The 21,154-nt window shown below is 21.6% G+C and overlaps 7 protein-coding genes across 7 annotated transcripts; 3 read left to right on the forward strand and 4 right to left on the reverse strand. All coding sequences in view use genetic code 6, as the record gives it.

Moving 5' to 3' along the window:
• Positions 1 to 364: 364 nt before the first annotated feature.
• On the forward strand, positions 365 to 1,443 carry TTHERM_00094080 (vesicle transport V-SNARE protein amine-terminal protein; the record flags this gene model as incomplete). The annotated part of the gene is made up of 5 exons (XM_001012862.3): positions 365 to 488; positions 620 to 669; positions 725 to 865; positions 935 to 1,105; positions 1,297 to 1,443. The coding sequence occupies 5 exons, from the start codon at positions 365 to 367 to the stop codon at positions 1,441 to 1,443; spliced, it is 633 nt and encodes a 210-aa protein (XP_001012862.3).
• Positions 1,444 to 2,237: 794 nt separating this feature from the next.
• On the reverse strand, positions 2,238 to 4,370 carry TTHERM_000094069 (hypothetical protein; the record flags this gene model as incomplete). Its single annotated transcript, XM_012796718.1, has 3 exons — positions 2,238 to 2,245; positions 2,699 to 3,720; positions 4,237 to 4,370. 3 exons carry the CDS (start codon positions 4,368 to 4,370, stop codon positions 2,238 to 2,240), a joined length of 1,164 nt encoding a protein of 387 aa, XP_012652172.1.
• Positions 4,371 to 5,599: 1,229 nt separating this feature from the next.
• TTHERM_00094070 (flagellar associated protein, putative) lies at positions 5,600 to 9,150 on the reverse strand (the record flags this gene model as incomplete). The annotated part of the gene is made up of 7 exons (XM_001012861.3): positions 5,600 to 5,987; positions 6,052 to 6,917; positions 7,009 to 8,075; positions 8,140 to 8,325; positions 8,502 to 8,907; positions 8,994 to 9,053; positions 9,139 to 9,150. The coding sequence occupies 7 exons, from the start codon at positions 9,148 to 9,150 to the stop codon at positions 5,600 to 5,602; spliced, it is 2,985 nt and encodes a 994-aa protein (XP_001012861.3).
• Positions 9,151 to 9,818: 668 nt separating this feature from the next.
• Positions 9,819 to 10,556, reverse strand: TTHERM_00094060 (hypothetical protein; the record flags this gene model as incomplete). The annotated part of the gene is made up of 1 exon (XM_001012860.2): positions 9,819 to 10,556. The coding sequence occupies exon 1, from the start codon at positions 10,446 to 10,448 to the stop codon at positions 9,819 to 9,821; it is 630 nt and encodes a 209-aa protein (XP_001012860.1). The 5' UTR covers positions 10,449 to 10,556.
• Positions 10,557 to 11,284: 728 nt separating this feature from the next.
• Positions 11,285 to 11,679, forward strand: TTHERM_00094050 (hypothetical protein; the record flags this gene model as incomplete). The annotated part of the gene is made up of 2 exons (XM_001012859.2): positions 11,285 to 11,317; positions 11,416 to 11,679. The coding sequence occupies 2 exons, from the start codon at positions 11,285 to 11,287 to the stop codon at positions 11,677 to 11,679; spliced, it is 297 nt and encodes a 98-aa protein (XP_001012859.2).
• Positions 11,680 to 12,107: 428 nt separating this feature from the next.
• Positions 12,108 to 13,739, reverse strand: TTHERM_00094040 (RNA-dependent RNA polymerase-associated nucleotidyltransferase; the record flags this gene model as incomplete). The annotated part of the gene is made up of 1 exon (XM_001012858.2): positions 12,108 to 13,739. The coding sequence occupies one exon, from the start codon at positions 13,737 to 13,739 to the stop codon at positions 12,108 to 12,110; it is 1,632 nt and encodes a 543-aa protein (XP_001012858.2).
• A 3,861-nt stretch (positions 13,740 to 17,600) lies between these two features.
• Positions 17,601 to 19,685, forward strand: TTHERM_00094020 (hypothetical protein; the record flags this gene model as incomplete). The annotated part of the gene is made up of 3 exons (XM_001012856.2): positions 17,601 to 17,741; positions 17,795 to 18,057; positions 18,116 to 19,685. The coding sequence occupies exons 1-3, from the start codon at positions 17,670 to 17,672 to the stop codon at positions 19,683 to 19,685; spliced, it is 1,905 nt and encodes a 634-aa protein (XP_001012856.2). The 5' UTR covers positions 17,601 to 17,669.
• Positions 19,686 to 21,154: the final 1,469 nt, after the last annotated feature.

The raw sequence follows: 21,154 nt of genomic DNA on the forward strand, positions 1-21,154 counted from the left end.
TATTTTAATATGATTTTTTCTAAGAAATAAAAACTCCAAATTAAATTATTTATTTATTTATTAAAACACAAAAATTTATTTTTATAAAACTAAACTTTTTTTTTGATGATAATGACTTTCTAAAATTGTATTTAAAAAATTTTGATTTTAAATAAAAAAACAATAATCATTCATAATGAAAGATGCTTTTATTGATGAAATTTGATAATTTGCGTTTTAAAATATCTTTAGTACCATTAAAAAAAGAGTTAAATTTTTTTTTAATTTAATTATTATCAGAATAAGAATATTAATTTTTAGTAGAAAAAAGCTTTAAAAAGAAATAGTTTAGGATAATTTTATTTATTTAGAACATTAATTAGAAATGGCAGATTAAGCTCCATTAGAAATTTCTGAGCTATTTATTAGCTACGAAGAAGATTTTTAAAATATAATATAGACATTAAATTAGAGATATAAGCAGTTTAAAAATAACTAATTAGATTTTAGTAAATGATTTTGATTCATTCATTCATTGATTCATTTATTATTGGTTAATTGAAAATTTTAATATTAAGCATAATATATGTTAAAATTGATAATTTAAATGCTTAATATCATGCAATATTTAAAAATATAGAGGAAGATTTGTAAAATGTTAAGAATTCTATTAAAGAAGCAGAGAATTGTGTAATTTTTGATGAAATTTTTATCAATCTTTCTTTAATATTGTTTATGAATTTAGGTAAAATAAATGGAATTCGAGATAAATTGTCTTCCTAATAGCATTAAAAAGAATTATACTACAATAGTTAGCAAATATAGATAAGATTATGATGATGTTTTCAAGAAATATTCTTAATTACAAGTTGAAAAATCTATTTATGTAAATATTTTAAAAGCTAGAAAAAAATACTAATGAAATTAAATAAATTTCTCTTAATTATTAAAACAGCAAAATAATACAGAAAGAAGTATATTAATTCAGTAAGGTAATAATATTTGTGAGTAAGGCTAAATGCTTAATGATATTGAGTAGCTAGCTGGTGAAACAGAGTAGATTGTTGATGAAGTTTCCACGAGATTACTTGGAGATAGGCAAGTCATTAAAAAGAATATTGATAAAGTAATTAAAATACATATTTATTTATTTATTTATAAAATTTAAAATAAATTTATTTTACCAAAAATTAAAGTTTTTAAATCAACTTTAGCAGAAATTGTTTTGAAAATTAAATTATTTTTATTAATCTTTGAATAAAAAGTATTTGATTCAAAATAATAAAACGTTTTAATTTATAATAATTCATAAAATAGTCTAAGGATATATAAGATGAGTTAAGGAAAGCAGACTTAGTTATGTCTGTAATGAATAGAACAATCGTAGTCAATAGAACTGTCATTTATTTTATTATCATAATTCTATTTGTATTAAATTTGCTTGTACTTTATTTAAAATTATGATTTATTTTCCCAAAAAAAATGTTCATAAATTGAAATAATAATTGTTATGAAATAATTTTAAGATAATTTTTTTTTAATTTGTAAGATTTTCTTATTAAAGTTGGAAAAAAAATATTATTTAATTGTGTTAATTTTTTATTTTATCATTAAGTATTTAATAATGTTTTGTTTGTTAAAATTACATTTTATAAATAATTAAATTATATCATGTTAAATACATTTAGTTAGGAGAAATTTAATAAATTAATTAAGGCTTTTAAATATTTTAAGACAAAAATTATAAGAATAAATTTACTAATTTTTATGATAAAACGTATAAAACAGAATATTATATTGATTAATATAAACCTATTATGGATTTATGATTAGTTTTTTTATTTTTGATTTTATTTATTATTTGATTAATTTTAAAAAGGAGTATTCTGTGTAGTTATTATGGTTATTATTTGTTCGTTCCCTAATGAATGAACAAATGAGTAAATGTAGTAAGAAGTATGTTATTTGATAATTAATCTATACAATTTGGTTAAATTATAATTAAACGAAATAATTTTATTTATTTGTATTTGAGGAAAGATTGATTCTTTTTAAATATAAAAGGAAGAATTTATTTTTTAGTTTCTTAATTTATTAACTTTGGTGTTGATTGATTATTACTAGTTTGTTTTTTGAGAATTTCAATTTTTTAAGACAATAGTTAGTTTTTAGATTAGCTTGTTTAGTACCAGTTTACTTACTTTATTTATTTATTTATTTACAGTTTTTAATAAAGATTTTATCTAAAAGTGAGTGACTCAGTCTTCTATTTTAATTAATTAAAAATCGATTTTAAAATTTTAAGAGTTATTTTAAAATAAATACATAATTTTATTAACAAATTTTAGTAAAATTCTAAATAAATATTTTATTTAACAATTATTTTTTAAAAAGAAATGAATTCTCTCTATAAATATTAATTCAATTTATGGTGCTAATGATATTTAGAATCTTGTATTTTTTCCCATTATTGATAAAATAAGACATCAATGTTTATTCAAAAATTTGTATAAATTGAGAAGTACCTCTTTTTTATTCTAAAATATTTCTTGCTTAAATATAAATTTCTTTTATTTTTTATGTCTTAACAGTTTAAAAAAATTTATAAATTTTGAGATTTTTTTTGCTTTAATATTTATTTCAAAAAATGAAGAATTTTGAATAATTTTTAAGTTAAATTATACTATTTGAATTTGAAATAATCAATTAATTGATTTACTTTTTTTCTTTTTTGACTATTTTTTGAATGTTGATTCTTTGAATTTAACTTTCTTTTTAGTTTTAGTACGAGGAGAGTCAGCATCTGAAAACGATGAATTAGGATCGTACTTTTTCAAAACTCCCTTTGGCTTAGATGGAGTTGTTTTTTCTGTATTTTCCCTTGCATTATTAGTGTCTGTATCAAATCTTTTTTCTGATTAGGTTGTTACAAGCTTGACTCTTTTTTCTTTTTTCTTCTCTTGCTGGTCTTCTGAAGATAATATAGATTTTGAACCACTGTTAGGGTCATCTTTTTTTGCTAGAGTATTCAATAGAATGCTTTTTCTTCCTCCATTATTCTAAAATGATTCTCTTACATTTGAATTGGAAATACCAGAGTTGAGGCTTGGAGAAGCAGGATTAGATTATGAAATACCATTTATATTTATAATGTTTGATTATAATTAAGCCGATAAAGAGGATTTCTTGTTTAAATCATTACCAAAACTTACACCTCCATTAGCTGTATTAGCATTTTAATTCTCAGCATTTTTTGTTTCTTCATCATGTACGCTGTTATTAAGACTTTCTTCATTACTTGCATAATTATATGAATTATTTGGACTCACAGATAGCTATTCTAAATGTATATCTTCTATTCCAAGTGCTTAGTTATTAACAGTCAAATTATTAGAAAGTGTGCCTTATTTGTTTATAGATTCTTATTTGGCAATCACAGAATTCTTTTTTTCAGAAGATTTCACTCTAACTAAGTCTTTTGATGTCTGAGAATTATATTTTTCAACTTTTTCCCCTGTGCTATTTTATCCCACATACTAATTCTATTCTTTCTATGCATTTTAATTATCTATCACCTTTACTTCGTAGTCTTCATATGCCGACTCTTTCTTAAGTAATTGTTTATCTGCACTCCGTTATTTCTATATTTCATTTGATAAATTCGATTAGTGGTGTGTAATATCCTTTCCATCATGATATCCCACTGTTGATCCATTATTATTACCAACATTTCCTATTTATCTTAATTGTAAAAATATTACTTATATTTTTTAACCTATTTTAAAGTTATAATTTTTAAATCTAAAAAGCAATCTAACTATTTATTGTTAAATATTTAATGACTGCTCATTTAAATCATGCTCAAAAATTATGACAAGATATTGCTTTCTACTGTATTTTCTTTCAATAATTTTGAATTTCCTTATATTTATCTCTCATGAAACTTCATTTGTATGTGTTAAATATGCAATTTGTTTAATTTAGCTTATCATTTAACCTAAATAACACAATTTATGAAATCATCTCAATCTCTTAATTAATTCATATTAACATTTTAAATAGGGTATTTATGCAATTTGATTTGATTAACTAAATTATGTACATCTATTTATTAGAAGCGTTACAATTTCTACCTTATTTGCTTATAAATTTTATTGAAACTATTTAGCTTTTTTGGTAAAAGAGATGCTATAGGAGATAAATATTGATACTATCCTATTTTATTGAGTTTAATAGATAAAATAATATTCTAATTACGATGAGGTCTCTTATGCTTCTATGATCCTGTCCTTCTCTAATTTATCTAAGTGCTCTTCTATTTCTCTACTAAACTATGCCTAATGCATATTTATTCCGTTATCTGTTTTAACAAAGCCACAACATTGACCCATCTTCGGTGTTGCCTTTGAATAAAGAAATATATATAAAGAAACTACTACTTATTTTATGAGTAATTTATATTATTTATGTAATCAATTTAGTGACTCTTATTATTTTTTTAATTTTTTAGGTAAACTTTTTTATTTGTGCTTTTATATTAAAACTTTTTCTCTTCTTTATATTTTCTTTTTGTGGTTAATACTTTTGTTTCTTCTCAAAAATTCGCTTTCTAAAAAACATACATATTTTACAAGTAAAAAATATTCAATTCTTATTAGTCCAAGCAAATATCAATATGAATGATAGTAATATAAAATAGAAGCAAAAATTTATCAAGAAACTTAAAAAAACAACTAATATACAAAATAAATAAATTATGAAAATGCTATTTTATTTATATTAAATAATAAATTTATTTACATATTTTTTAATAAAAACAAACAAATTAATTGACTGATATATATAATGAATAAAAATAATTGATCTATTAAATAGATAATTAATTTATTCAGCAACCAAATATTCTGTTTAATTAATTTTTTATCAATCAATCAATCAATCATAAATTTTTTGAAATCTGCAAATTTTAATTATTATTAATAAACTTTATTTAAAAATATTGATTTTTTCATCCATTTTATCTTTATTATCATTTTTTTAACTTTTTTCCAACTTAGTTCTATATTTACTGGAAAAAAACATTTACTTATAAATTTAGTTATCTAACAAGCAAATTTAAAGAATCACTCACACATATAAATAAATAAACCTATTATATAAAATTTATTCATTTAAAGATTGCTTTAAGTTTTAATATAAAAATATAAAGTCTTGGTAAAATTTGATAATTTTAAAAATTTTATTATTTACTATTTCATGTATTAATTTTCAAATTTTATTTTTGCTTAAATAAAGAGCTAAATTTAATTGAACTTTTCAATTTAGATTTAGTAAATCTTAAGAGTAATATGTATAAATAATCTAACTTAAAATTAGATGATTGTAAAACTTTCAAAATGTATTTATTTTTATTATTTTAGACAACATTTAAAAAAATCAAATTTATAAATTTATTTTTTTATTTTTAATGTATTCGTTATCCCTTAATACTTTGGTTTAAGATATCTTTCTGGATCCAACACTAGAATACACAATATTCTTTACTTTATATTGTTGAAATATCTAGTAGATAATACTAGGTTTACTTATGAAGAATATTAAATTTAATGTAAGTACTCATTCATATTAAAAACAAAAAAACACTAAATTTTTGAACTTTCATAATTTTATTATAAAAAGAACGTTTTTTAAAAACTTATTATTTTTACTAAGATATAATATAACATATTAGCAATAGAAATTAATTAAATTAAAATTTGAATTTTTAAAGTTTTAGTTTTTTTTATTGTTAAAATTAATTTAGCAATCTTTTTTTTTTTAAGAATTAATAAATGAAGAATAAAAAATTTTTAATAAATTAATTGATTTAGTTGTTATATGATAAAATATCAACAGATTAAAGAAATAAACAAACATTATAAATTTATTTTAATGGTTTATAGTGCTTTATTTTAAGATTAAATTTCCTTTAATAATAAATGTATGAAAATTAATTTATTTCTTCATTTCTTTTATTTATTTTAAAAAATTCATCTTAAATATTTATTTTTAAAAGAATTAAATTAAATTTACTGATTAAGCATATTGCATTTATTCTTTTTGAATTTATTCCTTTTTACGTTATTCTAAATATTTTCTTTTTGTTTCTTGGATTTCTTTGTTAAGCTTTTCTATGTCGTACTTGTATTCGTTTACCTGTTAATATTAAAATTGTAATTTAAAACTTTTACTAAAATTTAATTCGAAATAGTAATCAATACCTATGCTTAATACATATTCAACTCAGCAGCTAATGCCTTCATCTGTCTTGTTCTTTGTTTTAAGTTTTGTTGGAGACTAGATAACATCTTAGCTTCCTCTGGGCCAGGTTACTTTTACATAATTTCTCTTAATTCCTAGACTTACTTTTCTTTTTATTGAATTAAAACTTCTTTTTCAACTACCTATTCAGTTTTGCTTATTAATCTTCTTTACAATGTTTACAGTTTTTATCTCATTTCAAAGACATCAGGATCACTTCCTTCTAATTTTCTGCATCTAGATTCATTCATAGGACTTTCTAACTCTTATGAAAGAGCTTTTACTTTTAATTATTCTTCAATCAATTCTTTTCTTAAATTTTTAATATTATTTTTTAAGTCAGGAATGTCTGACACTTATTTCTTATAAATTCTCAAAGACCTAACTAAATCATTTTTCTTATATTCTAACAATTAGATATCTCCTTCTCTTTCTCTGTATGCTTTTTCACCTTCAGCTAGGGTTCTTTATTATATTTTGATTTATTCATAGAGCAATGCAGACTCATCATTTCTCCTAATTAATTAAGTACCAAGAATATCTCTTTCACTTACAACAACTTCATACTCTTCTTTTAGCTTAGCTCTTTTCCCCTCACTTTCTTTGATAATGAACTAGAGTTTGTTTATTTCACCTTTCTATTTAATTAAAAATAATTTATTAAAATCATAAAAAAACAGAAAAAATAAATTCTATTTTAAATAATTAAAAGTTATTCATTTTATTTACAAAATTTTTAATTTCTTCTTGCATTCTGTCAATATCTTTTTTATTTTTTTCTAATATGTGAGCATGTTCTTCAATAGTTTTATCTTTCTTTTTATGTTCAAAGTGTTCTTTGGCAAGAGCTATTTCTTTAGCATCTATTTCTTCTTTCAGCTAAGAAATTTAATGATTAGTAATTTTATATCTTCTTTTTATTTCAGCAATTTCATCTTAAGTTTCTGAAAGATTCTTGGAATATAAATTTTTGGCACTACGCACAGCTTCGTAAAGTGTTTATTGGCGCTTTAATTTAGCTTCAGTTTCTACATTTTTCTTTTGGAATTCAGATATGAGATTGTCTTTTAACTTAATTTCTTCAAGTCTTCTGAAATATTCAGCATTGGCTTAGGCAGCTTGTTTGCCAAACTTCTCCTTTTCTTTTTCTAAATCACCCAATTACCTTTTCATTTAATCAAGTTCCCATCCCTTTTCTCTGATTTCTTTTTCTTTTTCAGTAATTTCTCTATCAAGCTTCTTAATCTTATCACCTTATTCCTTATTTTGTTTGTCTGTCTTTTATAAACTTCTCTCAAGTAATTCTCTTGCATTCTTCAACTCTTTAATTAACTAAAGATCTTCCTCATTTAATTTTTTAGTGTCAAAAACTTATCTCTCAAGTTAGGTTGCACTTTGAATAACCATTTATTTAGAACGAATGGAATTTTCTTTTTGCTGAGTTGCTTGTTATTTTTTTGCTTCTAATTTATCAATTTCTTTCTTGAGTTGATCAGATTCTGTGTGTCTTTAGTGGAGCTCCTTTTCTCTCTGCTTTTTCTCTACTTCTCTCTATTTGTATTCTATTTCACATTCTTCCTTTTTTCTTTTCAACTCTTTTTCTATAATTTCAAGACTTATTTTATCATTTTCAAGTTGCTTCTTATTTTAATCAAGCTTCTTTATTTCATCAAGTCTAGCTTAGTATTCAATTTAATTAGAAGCCTTAGTATTTTCGAGTTATTTATTTTCGTCTTCCATCTTCTTTCTGAGGGCATCTTCTTTTTCATGGTTATCTTTCAAAATCTTTAATTCCTCTTTATTATAAATTTTGTAGAGCTCATTAAGTCATTTTTCCAATTTCATTTAAAAATAAATTACCTTCAATCTTTTTGCAACGATCATTATCTTTATTTACTTTTTCATCTATTTCCTGCTTCTATTTAGTTTCTTCTTTTATCTTGGATTTAATTATACTTGTTTCATTCTGTATTTGTTTAAGCTTATCAGTAGAATCATTTAATGCATTTCTCAATAAAGCAAGCTATTTCTAAAACTCTTCTGAGGCTATTTTTTATTTTCATACCAAAAAAATTTTTAAACAAGTTCAATCAATTTATAAATTTCTTAAATTATGTTAACAAAAAATGTATTTAATTGTTATTAAATTCCTAAAAAAAATAAAAAGATTCATGATTTTAAGATTATTTTAAAAGTTAGATTTTTGGTAAATAACAACTTACCTGCTTTTAATTCTTCATTTTATTTTGTTAATTTCTCAACAGTTTCGTTTTTATACATATTAGGATTATTTGAAGTTTCATTAAGCTATGTTAAATGTTTAATTTCAGTTTATAATTTCTCTATTTTTCCCTTTGATTTTTCTTCACGATCTCTTGAAGTTTCTAAAACTTTATAAGCTTTTTCTAATTCTGTTTTAAGCATTTAAATTGTATCTGTATCTTCTTGAGTTAGCTTTAAAGCCATTTGCAATTTTGCTGCATGCTAAACTATATCATCATTCAATTCTTTGATTCTTGCTAATTGCTTTTTTTCATTTTCGTAAGATGTTCTAAGAGCCCTGTGAAGCTTTTCATATTCTACTCTGAATCTTTCCAAACTTTATTCGCCTGCTAATTCATCTATAATCTGCAATTTTAAATTAATTTAGCAAATTCTAAAACATTTCCAAAAGTAATTCTGAAAAAATAATGCATTTAATGATAGCAAATTACTCTTCTAAAATCTGCTTCTAGCTGGTCAAAGACTTGCTAACCAAACGATATATCTTCGTACTATTTTATTTAGCAAATTATAAAATTATTTTTAATCCAAATTACTATATCTTCATTTTATATTTTTTATAATTAATTTATTTACAATATCACCCATCTTCTTTGAAAATATTATTTACTACTTTAAATTTTGTATTGATATTCTCGCTTTGAATTTGGTAACTATCCAATAACTTTTAATTATTATTGTTATATTATTTATGCCCTTTCAAATACATAATCAAAAAATTATATATTTTATAACTGCTCATGCATTTGTGATTGATTGATTGATTGAATGAATGAATGATTGATTGATTTCAGTCAGCTAACAAATTGATTTGCTAACTTGAATTCATTTTAAATAAGTAAATAATTCATTCAAATAATATTTATGAAATTGATATTTTTAAATAGATACAATTATGATTATCTATTTATATATATTTTAAGTTAAATTAATTAATATCATTTTCTTTTGCATTTTTGATTTATTTCATCTAAATCTACTTTCATTAGATAATTTAATAACAATATTTTTAAATTTTATAAAAATAATTAATTAAGTTTAAAAAAATAATATTTTATTTAAAATTGTTATAATTGATTAAAAAGTATATAGTAAAAGATGAATGAATCCCAATGGTAGTTTATTGTTTGATTGAAAGCTTGATGTAAATAATTTTATATTTAATTTATATGGATAATTTTACAAATTGATATATAATAAAATCATCATAAATTTTATATGAATTATCTTTTGGATTTTTTTACTTTTTTTTTACATCACATCTTTCTAACTCCAGTGCATGTTGATAAGAGAGAACAAGTATTTTCTTTCTTACAGATAGAAGGTAAGGTGATAGGTTAAAATTCAGTTCTTCTTGCTTGGGAGAAGTTCTAAATATCGTTAGGTTGTTAATCGATTTATAACATAACTCTATCAAGAGGGTTTTCAGCAATAGTTTCATAATAAAAGTTATTCTAGAGACCCTTTTAGTTCCATTTGTAAGCAGGAATACCGTTGAATGTTGTTTCACCTTCAAATATGGCATTTTGTAACCAAGTAGGTTTAAGGACACCGCATCCGTGTTCGTTTGAACAGCAGTAACAACAGTCATTTCTCTCAGGATAATACAAGAATCTATCTCCGTTAACAACAATTTATTCACATGCGGTGTTTCTGAAGAAATAGAGACCATTAAAACCACAATATCTATCAGTTCTTCCATTCTCTCTAGAGACCTTATAGGCTCTATTAGCGTAATCATAACTATAAGTTCCCTTTGTTGATGATTTCAAAAAACCATAGATGAACTCTTCAGTAAAATCTTACTCGAACTTTTGAGGCCATTCAGGATAAGAAGGATTGCAGAAGACAAGACCTAATAATACTAAAGCTATAATCAACTTCATAAATTCTTAGTTACTCTTAATTTAATTTGATTTATGTAATTTTTGTAAAAATTATATTTTAACAATTAATAATAAATTATTTATGTATAAATAAACAACCTCTAACACTATTTCTTTTATTATTACTTATAAAAAACCTAATAAACGTTTATCATTATTTCTTCAATTGTTGCTTAAGCATTCTACTTTTTCTTACATATTTTTGTAATAATATCTGCTAGCAAAAATACTTTTTAGAAATACTCAAAATTTATCTCAACTCATTCATTCAAGATAAAGTTTTTTATTATTTTTAATACCAATTTAGTAAAATTTGTGTATTTTCTGACTATTTTGAATTAAAAATTTTGGATATACTTTGTGCAAAAAGAAGTAATTGTAATTAAGAAATTTCCTGAAACAATAATTTTGTTTACATTTTAAATACCGCATTTGCATCAACAAATACTGTTTAAATTTAAAAGTATTTCTAAATAAATTAAATATTCAAACAATAAATAAAATTTTTGCAAGAAAGACATTTGCTTAAAAAAAAAATTATATTTTAACAAGAAAATGATAACAAAAAATTAAATTGGATTATTAATAAATACAATAAGAAATATCAAACATTTCATTAATATTTTAAAAAATAATTTTAGATTTTTAGAAATAAAAATAAACATCTTAAAAAGATAAATAAAGAAATAAATACATTTTGAAATTTAAGAAATCTAATAAAATAATTAATATATTTATTTATTTTATCAATTAAGTTTTGGTAGGAATAATTAATTAATTAATTTAGAGTTATTTTTATCCTTTTTTTGAAGTAGCCATTTAAAAACTACAAACAAATGGAATTAAATAAGCCATACGATGAAATTTTTGTAAAATTTTAAACTATTCATTTTATTTTTATGCGATATTTAAATGTTTTGTATATCTTTTGAATGTTTTAACATAAAATTAAAAAAAAACCATTTAGAGAAGCTGCAAGCTAGATAATTCAGATTGTAGATACAAGTAATTTAAAGAGCTACAAAAAGATTGGATTAAATATTGTATGTGTGATTGGGTAAAAGACCATTATTAATGCAAAATGAATACAAACTAATGTCACGAAGAGATGGAAAAACTTGCTAAACTGAGATTGTCGTACTCTTTACAATTCTATAAAAATCTTGATGAAGCACATTTAAAAGAAGTGATAGGAATTTTAAGATCTTTTGACCATCACAAAAATAAATGAAAAAATAGGAGGATATATTAATGAAAAATAAATTTAATATAAAACATTGTAATTATAGCAAAATTCACCTTAGAATTTCCATTAATTTATGTAAATTTAAATATAAATTCTATCTTGTGTAATATTAGTTTTTATATTATATCACATTTTATTTTCATTTATTTATTGAGTTTGATAAAAATCTAATGAAAGTATTTTTTAAGTGCTATAAATCTGATTGAGGCCATGAAATAAATCAAAAGAAACAAAAATTAATTTAATATTTTAAAAGTAAATTTAAAATAAGTTAAAAAATGATTTTTACATAAAAATTGAAAAAATACAGTAATGAAAATATTTAAAGCATATTTAATTCTTTAATTTAAGATATTAGAATTGAAAATTAATGTTTAAGCTAGCTTGTCATATTAGTTAGATATTAACATTTTTCATTTAGATGAGAATAGCAGATTATATTACTTACTTTCAATTTAATTTAAAGCATCATCAAAGGCCTGTTTATATTATTCTTATTTGTTTTGAGTTTTTTATCCAGGATTGTGCTTAGTATCAAATGGATCTTCAATATTGAAGTAATAATTTTCATCATAAAGTTCATATTTAAAATTGTTATTGCTGTAATTGACATCAAAGTTAAAAATGGAAATAAACCTCTTGTCTTTAAAATTAAAGCTAGATTAATAGAATTTTATAAAATCTATAAAAAGTTAGCTTAGTGATACATCATCTAAGGAAGGCAAGTTTTTTTCTTTTCTCCATATAGCTAATTTCATTTTTAAGTCTTCTACATTGCTATAAAAGTATAAATTAGTTTAAAATATTTATTCACCATCCTTTTTTTTTCTTTTAATTTTGACTTAACACTAATTTTCTTTACTTTTACTTTTTTTGACAAACTCTGAGTTCAATATCTTTTCTCTGAAAAGGAAGGAAAACATCATCAAAATAAAGGAATAGGAGGATAAGTGACTTTTACTGGATACACCTCTTTACTTAGCCCAGTGTTTAATGATAATTCCTAATTATTAAATTTTTGGATGCAGTTAGGAAAGAGTGTAAAGCATTAATGAATTAGTGCATCCCAAGATATTGTTAACACAAATATCTATATCTATTTTTATTTATTATTGATCTACTGTATCTTTCCTTGTGTATTTGAGCAACGGAGTTTAGGCCTGAAGAACTGGCTCAGTTTCAACATTCTTAATTGATTTATTACTGCAATACTGCTTTATGAAGTTATGAAGAAGTTATATAAATGAGCTCTCATCTATATAGCAGTTAGTATTAATACTGATATCAACATCGCTAGATTTTTAAGCAAATCCACTAACTATAGAACCATAAGGCTATACTGTGACATACTCTAAGCCAAATAACTCCTTAAGCCTCATCATACTAATGATCTTTCTGATAAAATTAACTTCTTATAGAAGTCTTTTTGAGAAACTCTCTTCAATTTTTTGCTGATTATATACATCTAAAAGAATTTATTCTAAATTTTATTCATTTTAAATATTTTTTTCTTAATTATTTTATTTTTTCAACAACAGATATTTTATATTTTCTTTTTTTAAATCTTTAACATTGTCTTCTATTTGCATTCTTAAGTCTGTTTTATCCTATTCGAAACGCTATAATAGCACTTCTTCATCACAATTTTCCTCCTCTTAGTCGTATTCTTCTATCAAATGATCCAAAGCATTTTTTGGGTCATCCTTAAGCTTTTATTAAATTCTTCTTAGGCGCTTCAAAATGATGATTTGTTTAGAAAGTTTACTTTTTTAAGTATTTAAAATTAGATTTTGACTGAGGCATTACTCAAGCAGTTTTTAAAGCACATCTTCTTTATCCTTTGTATCTTAATAACGCATATTTTGAAAATATTGAGCAAGTAACTAGTGGAATTCCACATCGTATTTAATTTCTATAGTCTAACAGCCCAAGCTTGTATTAATTAAGTTTAAAATATCTACTTTATCATTTTTGTAAATTTTTTCTAATGCATTTTTGATGACATTGCTATATATTTTTTACTTATCAGTCAAATTAATATTCATCTTATTTTTTTATCTCTCTCTAAATTGTATGCTTTATTATGGTTTACTAATCTTATCTTTATAATTAGCTATAGAGTGTCTGCCTATATGTATGTCTAAAAAAGAGAAAAATACTTTTTAATGGTTTTCCTTCCAGCCTATTGTTTTTTTATTTGTATTATATAAAGCTTTTATCTAAAATTAAATGCTTCACACAATATCTATTTGTATCAAATTTTTTAATTATATCTTTTCCTAATCTCACAAAAAAGTAAAATTTAATTTATTTTATTAGAATATTAATAAAAGCAAGCTTCAATCAATATCATCTATTTATTTAGATATTCAATTATTTTACTTTTAATTAAAAGAAAAATTTATCTATTAGATTATTATTAAAATAAAAATATTTTATTAAATTTGTTAACAATCTTTAAAAGCTTTTAAAATACAAATAAAAATAAATTAAAAAAGATATCAATTGAGTTTTATTTTATAAATAAAAAATGATTTAAGCTTTATATATATTTTTTTGCTTGCTTTGAATTTTAATTATTTATACATTTTTTAAATTCTCAAAAAAACAATAGTTTAATCCTAACAAAAATATCAAAAAACATCTAAAAATGGGTGAGATGAAAATAATTGCTTGATTTTAGTGATAATTAAAATTTTTAAAGAGGATAAATTACTTTTATAATTTTTATTCTATTAAAGAAATCAAAAATATTAGATTTTAATAAAGGTATTTACAATAATTCAAAAAGCAAGTTATTTAAAACTAAAAGTTTTTTGTTTCTAAAATAAGGTATTAATTAATTAATATTTTGAAATGCAAATTATTTTTCTATTTCCATATTTAATTTAGAGTAACTTTTCATTCTATATAGTAAGTGAATTAAAAAGAAGTATTTTATATTAAATCCTATGAATTAGTTAGTTTACATTTAAATTATTATTATTAATTTATATGCACAGTTGCTTCTCATAAAAAATACTCATTTTTTAAAGGTTGAAAATTTTCACTCAAAAATATTACATGCATGTCCTAAGCTTGAGTTTTTCTTAGCAGTTACTTTATTATTAAATCTGTAGTTAAATAATTTATTAATTTTACATAAATGAAAGATATTGAAGAAGTAATATTTGATAGTTATTGCTTTATTTCTACTTTAAGGGAATAGGTAATCAATATATTTGAGCAAATAAAATAAATATTTTAGCAGATTAATTAGATTTGTTTTTTAGTTTAATGGAAGATGATAAAGCAATTATGATGAGTGTTAGATAATAAAAAGGTGAAGCAGGAATATATTAATGTAAATCCTTTTTTTTTTAAATTTCAATCAGTATCAGTTAAATACTATTCTATATAAATATAGATTTTATATTACTTCTTATTTAAGCAATGTTTGTAGGATTTTTTAAAATAATTCTACAAAAAGTATTATCGAGCAAACAGGTAAAACTAAAGAAAAAAGTAGATAAAAATTGTATAAATATTATTCTTAGTCAATTAATATCGATATTAAGATAAACTAAAACTTATTATAAATGACTAAATAAGGTAAAAGAGTTGAATAAAATAAATTTTATTGTAATACTCCATTAAGCGATTAGAATCATCTCACTCATCATTTCCTTAACTCAATTCTTTGAAGTATAAAAAATGATTGATAAGCTAAACTATAGTTTTCTTTCAACAGTAAAATCTTAACTTAATAAATTGTAAAAGTCTTTTGAGACAATATGGAAAAAACTCATAAATTCAATACAAAAATCTTTGCTAATTTATACAGTAAAAAAGTAAGTCCACATAAATTTAGGTAATTTTAAATGATTTAAAATTTTAATTTAAATAAATAGCAAACATAAATATTTCAATTAATATCTATTGGCAATTCTCACTTTATTATACTAAAAAAAGAGAAAATAAATCAGAGATTTTGGCTAATTTTATAATATTCAAAAAAGTAATAAAGGTTTTAATGGAGTAATTTGATATTGATAAAATTCTATAAATCTAGGGTTTTAGTGAAAAATATTTAAACGTAATTAAAATATCATAATTAATTAATAAATTACTAAAGATAAATAATTACATTAATTAATGATATCAAAAAAAAATAAATAAGAATTCCCTAGTTTTCTCTGAACATATGCTTCTAAAAAGACAAATTTTATGATATCTAATTACTATATTAAATATATTAATTCTTAAAAAGAGTTCTATTTATAAATCTTTATTTATAAAATTAAGTCAGTATTTCTTTAGCGCCAAAATTTGTTTGATTTTTTTACTATTTGATAATAATAACTATTTTTCTACTATCAAAAATCCTGCTTAAAGGTTAATTAATTTTTTTTTCCCCTTCGCTAATTTAAAATTTTCTATTATTATATTTTTACCTAAATTAGCCAGAAGTTTTCTATGCACTAACAATGTGATCTAAATCTACATTTGCTTTTTTTCAAAGATCATTCTCTTGTAAGAGTCTGCTATATTAATCTTAATTTATTAAGTTTTTGAAATTATTAAATTTAAAAAACATACAAAATTAGCTAGTTATAAATAAATGGCGTTTGCTAAAGATTTAAAATTCCATTAAACACAAATTTATTTGTTTTAATTAGTAAATTAATTAATTATTACTCTTTAAATGAAATAGGTATTAAAAATAGTTCAAATGTTAAATATTTACTTAAATTGTTAATATTTTTCTATGCTTTAAAAAAATTACCTACCACTTATTAAATTTTCTGATTAGTAAAAATCTGAAGTAATGAAATTTGATTTTCTTTTGTCATTAAATATACTTGATAAATTAAGTGACGAAAATATTGATTAATGTTAAAAAATATTTTTTGATTTAATTTGTATTTTATCTTGCGTGAATACTTTGAATTTTCATTCATTTATTTATAAAAATCAGGTCAGATAAATTAAAGAGTCAATGTTATTTACAAAATTTAATGTAATCAATATAAATAAAATAAGTGAGGTTATTATAGAACATTTGTTCCTAGTTAAATTTATTGAAGAAAATGAAAAGAGAAAACATTAGTTTAAAGTATAAATTTAAATTGTGCGCTTTCAATTAAAATATTTTTAAATCAGGAATAATTTTTTTTTGTTTTAAGTTCTTTATGTTACCTGACAAAAAAGAGTAAAATATTCTTGAATTTTTAAAGAAATGAACTCTATCTAATTATAATTTTTTACTAAAATTTACATTTTTTCCATTCTTAAATTAAACCATAATAAAAATAATATTTTTAAATATTTTAATGCTTGAGTAAATATCTATTTTGTTAAATCATCTTAAAGAGGTTTTGTAATAAAAAAATATTTTATTTTTCTACACTTTTCAAGCACAAATTTTTGCTACTTTTTAATCATCCTCACCTTATTTTCTTATTAAATAATCTTACTTAGTAAAATTACAGAATTTCTATTGGATAAATTAATCTTTAGCAATAAATTTGTATGATTAGAAAAATACTTATATTAGTCATATTCCAACTAAATATATAATTTTAAAATATTACATTCAGAAGTGTAAGTTGAATTGAATGCTTACATAAATCTTTAAGGTTGTTTACTTTTTGCAGTAAAAGTGTTTGCTTTTTAAAAAATGTAAATTAACAATTTTACAAAAAGGGTTTTAATCTTTTATTGAAGAGATTTAAAGTCATTTTGACAATCGTCTTAGCTGATGTTCAATATGGAGATAGATTTTAAAGTCATTGATAGATTGATTAAATTTACTTATATTTTTTTTTAAACAATCATATTTTACATCAAGATGATATGATGGGGAAATATATATCGATCTCTAAGATTTTAAATCATTTAACTTGATATAATGTCTCTATTAAATAATAAATTTACTAGTTAAATAATTAAAAAGAAGGAAAACTATTTCTTTATTATATTTATATATTAACAATATGAATAATAACTTTGTTTCATTAAAAGATGATGAAGGAGAACGATAAATGCATCAACACCATTCTTAAGACGTATTTATTTCATTTATCATTCGAATTAACCCAAAATAAAATTATATTTGCAGAAATTTATCAGTTACTAAACTAAGAGAATCTTCAACATTGATAAGAAGCAGAATTTTGAATCGACTACACTCAAACCTGGAGAGAATAATATTTAAAAAAATACTTGTAACAATCTTTAAAATTTTAAATATGAACCTCTCTCAAATGGTTCTCAATAGCATATTATTAGCTAGCTTTCAGATATGAAAGATTTGAGAAATATTAGAACACGCTAATCATTATTTTAAGACTAAAAGAGCCCTTAAAGTTTTGCCTTTTTTAAGTATTAAAAAGTAAAGAGCTTAAATGGTTGTGCTTAATATTTTTATTTATAATAAAAGGTGTGACAATTCTGATTTATAGAACGATAAAAACTAAGACACATAAATATTTTATTAAAATGAATTAAACAATCCATTATTGTTACAAGCTAATTTAAATGAAAACGAAAATGAATTTTTGGGTAATTGCGATATTTAATAAATCTAAAATATGACTTAAAATGAAAATCTTTATAATTCCTTTAATCCTGTTTTTGATTATAATATGAATGCTAATTTTGATACAGATAATATCAATAGCTATAATTTTAATAATAGCAGTATTTTTAATTAAGAAAAAACTTATTATATTTAGAATTTAAATAATCAATTTGCTTTAAAAGAGGGGTAATATAATATAAAAGATTATTAGGAAAATATAAAATGCGGAGAATATGGGTAGATGCCTGAATAAATATATGAAAAATAATGTGAAATTAATTAACAAACGCAAATAAATAGAAATGAAAACACGTCTTACAAATCATAAGAAAATTAATATTAAAATATTGAAGATAAAAAAATAAGCAACAAATCGAGCATAGAAAGGTTAAGGGAATATAGGTAAATTAAGAAAAGATAAAAACAGGAATATTTAATTTCCAGACTTCAATCTCTGCCAAAAAGAGTATTAAGAAGCAGTAAGCAAGAAAATACTAAGCTCGGTGAAGGTGAAAATGAAGTGTTTTAAGAATAAATAGATATTTAAGACAAGTCTTAAACTCAAAACGAAGAAAGAGAAAGTTTAAAATTTCAAGAGTTTGTTTTGTCTAAGGAAAATAACTACTATGAAAATAACCAAAAAGTAAATAGCTTTAACAACGAAACGATGATATCAACTAGCTACTAATTTTAAAATGAGATAGACGATAATGATTTAAACGAGCAATTTTTTTAGCCTCAAACTAGCTAATTTTATCAAGATGAAGTTTTGTCTTTGTCAAATCAATATTCGTTTGAACTTAAAAATACTGCCTTTTAATCTTCCACAAATTAAACAGCAACAAATGAACAGCTCTAATAAGGGGCTAATAATTATTACTATAATACGAGTAGCTTGAATGAATATTCGAAGAATCAAAGATCTCAAAATAGGACGAGCAATCATTCAGTAGACCCAGCTCATTAAAATGGAAGTGAAAAAAAGAATATTGTTAGGAATATAATGGCGTCTTTTAAAAGGTTTATTGAATCCTTGTTTGATGAAAATAGTAGTAAAAATCAAAAAAGTTATTAATATCAAAAAACAAAGTTTGATATTTTCTTAAATCAGTAAGAAATCTTTAGCTTTGAAGAAACAAAAAAGAAGGTTTTGACAAATTTAATGGAATTATACAACCTTAAAGAGAAAGAAAAGAAAATTAATGATTAAAGAGAATTCTTTAATACTTTTAAAAAATATTATGATAAAAAACAATTTAATAATACGACCTTACATTAGCTGTTAGGTCATTCAAATTTTGGTCCTGTCTTTGTATATTTTCTTAGGAGCTTCTTTGCAAATTGGCTCGAAAAAAATCTAATTATGAACTCTCAGACTCACCTGCAGATGAGAGACTAAATTATATAACTTCACGAGGAGGCTGAATGAAGTTTACATGTTTTAAATACAAAAGTAAAGTATTTGAACAAAATAAAACATTTTAATTTAACTAAATAATTAAGTAAAGAGGTAGCTTCTTGCTATCTTAAAAAGGACAATATTTCATCTTATTTATTATTATTAAACCCTCTTTTCTGAATTGATATGATGCTTTAATAATTTGCTAGCTTTTTTGGATGGAATCTATAATTAAAAAAAATAATAAACAATATTTTCATAATGCTTTTTATTATAACATATTGTAAAGTAATTATTTATTTACTTGATTTTTAAAAATATGAATTGTTTCCAAAATTTTGGGACTATTTGCATGCTTTTTCTCATTTATTGTGTATTATAATTTCATAACTATTATTTTGTTTTCTAATTATCCAATTTTCCTTCCTTCTCATTAAAGAAAAAAAAATTTTATCACAGAAACTTGTTACTCTAAAAATTTCATTTAAATAATTCTATATAGAAGCAATATTAACTTATGCAATCCTTCAAAGTTACTTTCATTCGCTTTTTGATGCCATTTCTTTTCTCAACAAAAAATATTTTCATAGTGTTTTTAACACATAATACGTAATTTATATTAATTAAAATGGATTTTTATCGTATGTCAAAATTCATATTAAAAATTTTAGAGTTAGATTCTTTTTTATTTAATTGAATGATTGCTTTCATTCATTAATTAACATGATAGAGAAATTAATAAAAATTAGATTTCACTTGTATTATAACTTTATCTTTCACTCATTTTGATCCTTTGGTTAGGTATTAAATTTGATTCAAAATTTTAATTTTCCCTTCATTTAATAAATCTTTTTTACATTGCAAATTTCTGGTAGTAATTTAAAGAGATTTTTGGTTTTTTATCTAACTCCATTATCATGTTAAATACCTGATAAAAATTATTTTAAATTGAAAATTTTTTTTAAATTTCCTAACTCTTCAAACTAACATATTTTATGGCAAATGTACTTTAGGGCTACAATAAATTAAAAAATGTTTTATTTTTAATGATTTTAGTATTTATTATGAAATAAGTGATGATTATTAATATCAAACTTCAAATTAATGAAGATAATTAAAGAGTCAATTAATAAATATAACCAATTGCATCTTTTATTAATTGAAATTTTCATTATATAGATTACTTTACTATTGATTCTTGTTAGCATTATTTGAAGGTGGTGGGTAGGATATTTTTTTTGTCTTAATTTCCTTTTTTTCTTTATTAAAAATCAATAAATAAAAGGTTACTGAATTAAAAATTTAATTTTGAATGTGAGAAATCTTAATTTATAATAAAGTAATAATAAACATTATAAAAAATAATACATATCTCCTCAAGGTCTTAGACTAAATCAGAAAATCTAATCAGTATATAGACATTGATACTTTTTTGAGAACTTTTTTTGCATCTCTTGATAATAGTTTATTCAAAAAAGCTATTCTATTTTTTAAGTATA

Source organism: Tetrahymena thermophila (assembly GCF_000189635.1).
Source record: "Tetrahymena thermophila SB210 genomic scaffold scf_8254697, whole genome shotgun sequence".
NCBI lineage: Eukaryota > Ciliophora > Oligohymenophorea > Hymenostomatida > Tetrahymenidae > Tetrahymena > Tetrahymena thermophila.